Source organism: Gobio gobio, assembly GCF_949357685.1.
Source record: "Gobio gobio genome assembly, chromosome: 17".
Classification (NCBI taxonomy): Eukaryota; Metazoa; Chordata; class Actinopteri; order Cypriniformes; family Gobionidae; genus Gobio; species Gobio gobio.
In genome coordinates this window covers 52461455-52471454 of record NC_137110.1, presented here as the reverse complement: position 1 = coordinate 52471454, position 10000 = coordinate 52461455, and the positions used below count along the sequence as shown (strand labels likewise).

The 10000-nt window shown below is 42.1% G+C and overlaps 1 protein-coding gene across 3 annotated transcripts in view; it reads right to left on the bottom strand.

Moving 5' to 3' along the window:
- Positions 1 to 903: 903 nt before the first annotated feature.
- The window catches only part of LOC307140437 (TSC22 domain family protein 1), a 23990-nt gene continuing 14893 nt past the window's right edge, over positions 904 to 10000 (bottom strand). The window contains exons 1-3 of one of the 3 annotated variants that reach the window (XM_079839992.1): positions 9457 to 9677; positions 9321 to 9372; positions 904 to 3146 (exon numbers count right to left, since the gene is read on the bottom strand). In XM_079839992.1, the coding sequence (XP_079696118.1) occupies positions 2910 to 3146; positions 9321 to 9372; positions 9457 to 9581 (414 nt within the window). In that variant the 5' untranslated portion in view covers positions 9582 to 9677 and the 3' untranslated portion in view covers positions 904 to 2909. Of the gene's footprint in view, positions 3147 to 9320; positions 9373 to 9456; positions 9678 to 10000 lie in introns of those variants that run through there. The other 2 variants (XM_079839990.1, XM_079839991.1) reach the window with 2 other exon arrangements.

The following is a 10000-nucleotide window of genomic DNA, read 5'->3' as shown; positions in this document are numbered from 1 at the left end:
CTTATCTAAACTGAACCCAAACCACACACACATCTGTGTGTTGCTGAGGTGTGTAGAGTGTGTGTGTGTGTGTGTGTGTGTGTGTGTGACTGTAAATGTGTGTTTTGTGTCATCATCTGTTCTTTCAGCCACTCTTCTCTCATGATGAGGTTTTATTCCACGTCTTTGTGTTTCATGTTTCCTCTCATATTGAGATTTGAAGCGCAAACACGTGACTGGCTGAGTGTCTCGATCACATGACCACTAAACAGCCAATGAGAAGCGTTCGAGTTCACCTCATTATCATGTGTTTACTGTAACCGGGGGAATCTGTCAGAAATGTAGGTTCTCATTTGATTTAATGTGTAATGTAGACATGAGTAATAAAAGCCAAATTGCACAAAACTGCAAGTTTATGACAAAAATAGTCTGCAATTTGGCCTTTATTACTCAGGTCTACATTACACATTAAATCAAATGAGAACCTACATTTCTGACTATGTGTCATAAACTTGCAGTTTTGTGCATTTGTATTGAAATGTTTATAGACTAAATATCATAAAGCCATTCTAGATATAGAAATAATATTTTTGTCATGTCTTGAGGTGGAGATGCGCATTTACTACATTAGATCTTCTTTTCTTGTTTTCTGGAAAATAAAATTAAATTGAAGTGCGTTTATCCATAAAAAGCTAAATTATCTGCCAATGGGGTCAGAAAAATAATAATGTTTCTGTCCCAAACCGAAAGAAGATAATTTTTCTGACCCTATTGGCAGATGATTTTGCTTGTTTTAAGCAAAACGCAATTAATTTAGATTTTTTAAATGTAATTTTATGTAAAACAAATATGTAATTTTCCTTAGTAGAAGCATCTTGATTTTAAGATCGTTTAGATATTTGGACTGGAAAGACAGAAATACTAAGTTAGAAAAGCGTATTTAGTGTGGTTTTACCTGTGGTGATATCAATAGAGCACATTTAAATAAGAATAGAGTTCTAACTCACTAATAATATTTACATTTCACCCATTCAAACTTTCTGGTTGATGAAAGTTTTACAGATATTGTTCAACTTTATGTCAAAACTGTTGCGTCTCCAAGAAACAAAACACACACACACACACACACATATATATCCACATCAAATCTGAGCCGTTTAAAAGAGTTTGGACACCTGCATTGTGTTATGGATTGTGATGATGTCTTATAAGAGTTTATTAAATCAAAGTGAGGAGATGGGCTGTAATAACGTTGGTAACTTTACTTGAGGGAGTGTGTATAAGACTGACATGACATGAATATGAAGGAGTTTGATTGCATGTTTATGACAACTGTCATTTTTAATGCAAAAATGACATTATTTGAGATGTCTTGACATTACCAAGTCAACATAACCTGTCATAAATCTTTTTTTTTCAGTGGGACAAGTTGAATTTGACATTAATACTCGATAATATTTTATAACGGCGTCGTGAATATTTTTCAGTTCACAATGTTTTTAAAAAAAAAAATCCTAAAGAGTTAATTACAGCATCCACACATTTATATTTTCTTGAAATGCTTTTTAACATCATGGATAAGTCTAGCTAAGACACATCATAATGGCGAACACCTGACCTGTGCAGCCACAGGTTTCACCATTTACTCATAGTTTAGGTCAATACAAATATTTATGACACTGTTATACAATTTTTTTTGACATTTTAATGACAAATTCAACTTGTCCCACTGTAGTTTAGGTCAAGGAAAATATTCATGACACTGTTATAAAATAATTTGACAGAGTATTAACACTTAATTTGGATTATATTTAATATTTTAATACTTAAGTTTGATCATTAATCTGCTATGTCATGTTTATGATAGGTTATGTTGTCTTGGTAATGTCAAGTTGTCATAAAGACATCTCAAATAATGTCATCTTTGCGTTAAAAATGACATTGAGCGAATGACAGTTGTCATAAACATGCATAAAAACTCCGTCATATTCATAATTATGAAGCTGTCATGTCAGTCTTATGTTACCAAAACGGTCACGAAAGAAGATATAAACACCTCTTATCATTGATAGTGTTTATGTCAGAATCTGCTGCAGTTATAACAGCTCATTAATATCTGCATATTTATGCTCAGTTTGAGCTGATATTTCAGCATATTCTCACTATATGAGCCATAACCTGATGATATCGGTCAGACGACTCCAGTCTTCATGGCTATATTTAGTTGCCTAGCAACGACATCTCTCAGCAGTAACCATGTGACTCGAGTCGTATGTTCCATGAATCAGAGGAGTTATGTATGAATATAGATATGAATAACGTTTGGAGAGTGTGAAGTCCCCGTGCTAACAGATAAAACACACTAACTATGCTGTTATTTTACAGGCCATCCCATAATATCAGCGGTGGAGAGGATGGAGCGCACACCAGCGTTCATTTCACGGTCATTTATTAAAGTCAATGTGCAACTGCATGACGTCACATCGTTAGAAGGAAACATGCATGTACTGTGAGGTCAAGGGTCACGATCACTGACCAGAGCGATGGACTGTAAGGCAAATAACTTAATCGTTCATGAGGAAGTGTGTGTGTGTGTGTGTGTGTGTGTGTGTGTGTGTGCTCTCTCACTGCCACACACACACACAGTCCCCGGTTCCCACAGGTCAAAGTTCACATTCGCCCTCGTTTGGTCGTATTCACATGTGACGACTACAAAGTGCTCGTTTATATAATACAGCAACGAATAAAAGCGTCATAACTCCGGCTCCGGCTGGGCTGCGGCTGGGCTCCGGCCCGGCTCCGGCTCCATCAGCACTGATTGTCTGAGGCGGAGAAGCTCTGGACGGGGGACGCTTGACAGCAGTGTGTGCGATGAAGTTCATGCTGGAGTCCGTTCACAGTATCGGCTAGTGTTGGTGGGGTAAGCTGAGTCACGCGGTGGCCCCGGGGCCCGGGATGGAGGGCAGGGTGGGCGGAGCACCTGCAGTGGGTGAGCCGGACTGGACCTGGGCCTGGAACTGGGCCAGCTGCTCTGGACTCGCCAGGGTCTTCAGCAGCGCATTCTCCTGCTCCAGCTGAGAGTTCTTCTCCATCAGCTCCTTAATCTGCTCCTTCAGCACCTCCACCTCCTCCCGCACCGCATACATCAGGTGGCTCTTCACCAGGTCCTGCGGGCACACGGGCACAGGTCAGCCATGGACACACACAATCACACTCAGGGTTCATTATAGATATATCAGTCATACAATAAGCACAACGTATGCATGAGGAACAATCACAGCCAATCAGAAGAGCGTGTGGGCGGAGTCTGAGCTCTACAAAATCACAGCCAATCAGAAGAGCGTGTGGGCGGAGTCTGAGCACTACAAAATCACAGCCAATCAGAAGAGCGTGTGGGCGGAGTCTGAGCACTACAAAATCACAGCCAATCAGAAGAGCGTGTGGGCGGAGTCTGAGCACTACAAAATCACAGCCAATCAGAAGAGCGTGTGGGCGGAGTCTGAGCACTAGAAAATCACAGCCAATCAGAAGAGCGTGTGGGCGGAGTCTGAGCACTACAAAATCACAGCCAATCAGAAGAGCGTGTGGGCGGAGTCTGAGCACTACAAAATCACAGCCAATCAGAAGAGCGTGTGGGCGGAGTCTGAGCACTACAAAATCACAGCCAATCAGAAGAGCGTGTGGGCGGAGTCTGAGCACTACAAAATCACAGCCAATCAGAAGAGCGTGTGGGCGGAGTCTGAGCACTACAAAATCACAGCCAATCAGAAGAGCGTGTGGGCGGAGTCTGAGCACTACAAAATCACAGCCAATCAGAAGAGTGTGTGGGCGGAGTCTGAGCACTACAAAATCACAGTCAATCAGAAGAGTGTGTGGGCGGAGTCTGAGCACTACAAAATCACAGCCAATCAGAAGAGTGTGTGGGCGGAGTCTGAGCTCTACAAAATCACAGTCAATCAGAAGAGTGTGTGGGCGGAGTCTGAGCACTACAAAATCACAGCCAATCAGAAGAGTGTGTGGGCGGAGTCTGAGCACTACAAAATCACAGCCAATCAGAAGAGTGTGTGGGCGGAGTCTGAGCTCTACAAAATCACAGTCAATCAGAAGAGTGTGTGGGCGGAGTCTGAGCACTACAAAATCACAGCCAATCAGAAGAGTGTGTGGGCGGAGTCTGAGCTCTACAAAATCACAGTCAATCAGAAGAGTGTGTGGGCGGAGTCTGAGCACTACAAAATCACAGCCAATCAGAAGAGTGTGTGGGCGGAGTCTGAGCTCTACAAAATCACAGTCAATCAGAAGAGTGTGTGGGCGGAGTCTGAGCACTACAAAATCACAGCTAATCAGAAGAGCGTGTGGGCGGAGTCTGAGCACTACAAAATCACAGCCAATCAGAAGAGCGTGTGGGCGGAGTCTGAGCACTACAAAATCACAGCCAATCAGAAGAGCGTGTGGGCGGAGTCTGAGCACTACAAAATCACAGCCAATCAGAAGAGCGTGTGGGCGGAGTCTGAGCACTACAAAATCACAGCCAATCAGAAGAGCGTGTGGGCGGAGTCTGAGCACTACAAAATCACAGCCAATCAGAAGAGCGTGTGGGCGGAGTCTGAGCACTACAAAATCACAGCCAATCAGAAGAGTGTGTGGGCGGAGTCTGAGCACTACAAAATCACAGTCAATCAGAAGAGTGTGTGGGCGGAGTCTGAGCACTACAAAATCACAGCCAATCAGAAGAGTGTGTGGGCGGAGTCTGAGCTCTACAAAATCACAGTCAATCAGAAGAGTGTGTGGGCGGAGTCTGAGCACTACAAAATCACAGCCAATCAGAAGAGTGTGTGGGCGGAGTCTGAGCTCTACAAAATCACAGTCAATCAGAAGAGTGTGTGGGCGGAGTCTGAGCACTACAAAATCACAGCCAATCAGAAGAGTGTGTGGGCGGAGTCTGAGCTCTACAAAATCACAGTCAATCAGAAGAGTGTGTGGGCGGAGTCTGAGCACTACAAAATCACAGCTAATCAGAAGAGCGTGTGGGCGGAGTCTGAGCTCTACAAAATCACAGTCAATCAGAAGAGTGTGTGGGCGGAGTCTGAGCTCTACAAAATCACAGTCAATCAGAAGAGTGTGTGGGCGGAGTCTGAGCACTACAAAATCACAGCCAATCAGAAGAGTGTGTGGGCGGAGTCTGAGCTCTACAAAATCACAGCCAATCCGAAGAGTGTGTGGGCGGAGTCTGAGCACTACAAAATCACAGCCAATCAGAAGAGTGTGTGGGCGGAGTCTAGGGCTGCAACTAACAATTATTTTAATAACCGATTAATCTGTCGATTATTTTTTCGATTAATTGGATACCCAAAAAAAGCATCAATTTCCAATCCTTTATTCAAGAACAGAACTGACAGTGCAAAAAATCTTCAGAAACTGCACAGGTTGCTACAATAAATCTATAAATCTTTTTTTAATTTTTTTATAAAGAAAAATACTAATGAGAAAACTTAACAGGATGTTAGAACTCAGACGCACGCACACACACACACACACACACACACACACACACACACACACACACACACACACACACACACTCACAAACACACACACTCACAAACACACACACTCACAAACACAATGTAATGGGTTTAGTTAAATTGTAATGCATTAAGAATTTCTCTAAAATGTCCAAACCCATGATATACTCCTGGAGAAACATCATCTACTGTATTAACCTATTAATATGAATGATATTAAAGTTTAAACATGCACTGCAGACACAGATTTAACTGCTGTGACATAAACAAATATTATGTAACAATTAAATAAAACTCCTCCTAAAGAAGTACACAATGAATGCTATGCATTCTTTATAACAACATTCCTTATTGATTCAATAATTAATGTATCATAAATATAATGAATCCTTCTTAAAACGAAAGAGGTGATTTTCTCTGATTAACATTAAGAGCACAGATGTTAGCAGGTTAATGGACTGCTGTCACTTTAAGACCGAATGACAGTAGATATTATAGTTTTTGTCATTCAAAGCTGGTTTTGATTTTCGTCTCGTTTTTTGTCTGTGAAAAATGTTGTTGATTAAAATATTGACAATGAAATGAACATAGCAAGAGATTGAAAAATGAATGGGCCAAAAAAGGCAAGTGAATAAAAACATGTTTTAATAGTCGCGCGACACAATGAATTGATAATGAAATTCGTTGCCAACTCTTTTAATTATCGCATTTTATCGATTCGTTGTTGCAGCTCTAGCGGAGTCTCAGCACACTATAAGAAATCAAAACAAAATCACAGCCAATCAGAAGAGCGTGTGGGCGGAGTCTGAGCACTACAAAATCACAGCCAATCAGAAGAGCGTGTGGGCGGAGTCTGAGCACTACAAAATCACAGCCAATCAGAAGAGCGTGTGGGCGGAGTCTGAGCACTACAAAATCACAGCCAATCAGAAGAGCGTGTGGGCGGAGTCTGAGCACTACAAAATCACAGCCAATCAGAAGAGCGTGTGGGCGGAGTCTGAGCACTACAAAATCACAGCCAATCAGAAGAGCGTGTGGGTGGAGTCTGAGCACTACAAAATCACAGCCAATCAGAAGAGCGTGTGGGCGGAGTCTGAGCACTACAAAATCACAGCCAATCAGAAGAGCGTGTGGGCGGAGTCTGAGCACTACAAAATCACAGCCAATCAGAAGAGCGTGTGGGCGGAGTCTGAGCACTACAAAATCACAGCCAATCAGAAGAGCGTGTGGGCGGAGTCTGAGCACTACAAAATCACAGCCAATCAGAAGAGCGTGTGGGCGGAGTCTGAGCACTACAAAATCACAGCCAATCAGAAGAGCGTGTGGGTGGAGTCTGAGCACTACAAAATCACAGCCAATCAGAAGAGCGTGTGGGCGGAGTCTGAGCACTACAAAATCACAGCTAATCAGAAGAGCGTGTGGGCGGAGTCTGAGCACTACAAAATCACAGCCAATCAGAAGAGCGTGTGGGCGGAGTCTGAGCACTACAAAATCACAGCCAATCAGAAGAGCGTGTGGGCGGAGTCTGAGCACTACAAAATCACAGCCAATCAGAAGAGTGTGTGGGCGGAGTCTGAGCACTACAAAATCACAGCCAATCAGAAGAGTGTGTGGGCGGAGTCTGAGCTCTACAAAATCACAGCTAATCAAGAGCGTGTGGGCGGAGTCTGAGCACTACAAAATCACAGCCAATCAGAAGAGCGTGGGCGGAGTCTCTGAGCAAAATTAATTTCAGTGTAAACAGTAAAGATGTATAATATGGTAAAGATTTTAGGTGTCCTTGTGACACGTTACACGTACATAGTAATAACAGTAAATGATGCATAATAACCCTCAGCCGAACCCTAACCCTAGAGTAAGGTCATGAGGTTAAAGGTCAGTTCGGTGCATCATTAATTCCTCATGTTATTGTTCATCTTCAGACACACATGGAGATATTTCTGATGACCCCAGAGCTCTCTGACCCCTCCATAGACAGCAGTGATGCACACTATCAAGGGTCAGACAGGAAGTAAAGACATCGGTACAATAGTCATGTGACTCCAGCGGCTCAGCCTTATGTGATGAAGAGATGAGAATACTTTAGTGCGCAAACACACACACACACACACACACACACACACACACACACACACACACACATAATGACTTTATTCATGCATCTCTTCTCTGTGTCTGACTCTGGTCATCACACACATGGGTCATGTGACCAGCGTCGGCCAATGGTGAGCCGGCGTTCTGCTGTAGAACTGAAGCTCTGGACTGTATTTACTCCGTCAATACTTCAGTGTTCAAACACACACACAAATAATGACTTTATTCATAATCTCTTCTTCTCTGTGTCTGAGGTGCGCACTCGAGTTCGTGACTCCGACTCCACAAAAAAAGACTAAAATAAACTCAAGTCTTTAATCCTTATCTATCGTAATTTTAAAAAAAAATCTTTATTTGACTGTTATAATATCTGCTTCACATGTACGTGACGTGGTAGATCAGAGCCTTATTAAAGGGCTCATTTTTACAGCAAATTTTGATTTAGTTTGAGTCATATTTTAGTCGCCTGAATTGTTTTTAGCTTTAGTCTAGTTTTAGTCTCCTAAAATCTAATGAGTTTAGTTCAATTGTAATACATTAAGCATTTAAGCGTCACATAACCGACTCTCACTTGAACATTTTGACATTATTTTGGTTTTGACATTAAAAATACACGAAAGAGTTCACTTTTTAAAAACATCTATATAGTTTTTATAACTTTGTATTTCTGTTTTAGTCAGTAGGCCATATCAGGTTAAGCTAAAGCTTCAAATAAGTTTATTTAATTTCAGTTAACATTTATTTAATTTCAAGTAATGAAGATTTTAGTGAACTATTATAACCTGATAGTTTATTGAATATGTGTCAAATACTGGTCTTTCCTCCTGAATATGATTTAAATGGGAATTCAATTAAATACAGTTTATTGTGTAAGCAAAAACGAATATATAATGCGTGACTTTTAATTATAGTTAAATAGTTGTAACTACGATTCAAAATTGCTTGACGTGGCTTTGGATGAAAGATAAATCACGTGTTCATATCAGTAAGCAAGAGTTATTGTGGAAGATTTTTGTTATCATTCTGTCAGTTTTCAGTGGTTAATATATTTCCCATTCAATAAAGTCTAAAAGGGTTTTACCCCATTGAAAGATTGCAGTTACAGTACATGACTGATCATACCCCTTTTCATTAATAATAATAATAATAATAAGCAAAATTATAAGTATATTTAAAGCTATTTCTGATATAATTGTGGCTGTGTAAACAGATTTAGTGGTGCACTAGCTGAATTATTATTACTCAATTCTTACATAAACAATGACACCTTAAGATAAAGTCTAATAAATGAACATGAACAATACACATATCAAATTGAGCGATTCTCTGGCGTTTTTGTTATTCTGTTGGTTTTTTTAGTATGTTGCCTAGGTTTATTTTGCAGCTGAAATGTTTTCTTGCTGTGATGATGGGATGGAGAGGTTTGAGCACATGTGTTTCCCCTATAGAACATCCCAGAATGATCGATCCGTGTGTGTTTGTGTCTCCACTGGGATGGATCAGGGATTGTGTGTAATCTGGAGAAGAGGAACAGAATGTTCTTCATCCAGTGGGCGGAGCTTCAGTTATTCAGGGCATCAGAGTCAGCGTTTGCCTAGCAACAGCCACACACACACACACACACACACACACACTCACAGCCTCCAGAGATCTATATGTGACTTTATCATAAACAATAACGCGGTGTGTGTAAAGCTGCCGTGCACGCGCATGAGCTGAACTCACCATGGCTTGCTCGATCTTGTTGTCGATGGCAACCACACCGGCTCCGGAGGAACTGAGGAGGAGAAGAAGAAGAAGAAACGCGTTATTCATTCATTCTGATCACGATCCCCGGTAACCGAGGGGTTTTCCGCGTCACCTGTTCTCTAGACTGACGGGTGTCGAGCTCTCGGCGCTCAGAACCGACGACAGGAACGAGATGGAGAAACTCCTCAGCCGACAAACACCGACGTCCATCGCCACCGCGAAACACGGAGGATTCATGCTATCCGCCCGTCAAACGCGTCGAGCACAAGCGGCTCGCGTCACATTCTCGCTTCCGTGCGCGATTTATTCCGCCAGACACAAAGGCTCCGAGTGAGCGAGTCCGCGGCCACGGGCGCATTAGCATAATAACGGCGGCGCGCCATTGGCTGAGGCGCGGGTCATTTCACTAATGTGTGCAGCGCCCCGCCCCCTCCGCCTCGTCATCACAACACCCTCATCAAAACACAATACCTTCAGTAAAGTCTGGCCCTGAAGGCTCTTCAGACTCTCCTCTTTATGACAACACTAACTTATGTGTTGACCAAAGTCTTTTCAATACTATGTCAAACAAAGACATTCGCTCAGTTATTAAAAGATCTCAGATTTCTTAACCTGCGTGTGAGTTTTTGGAATATAACTTATTTAGTGATATAGAA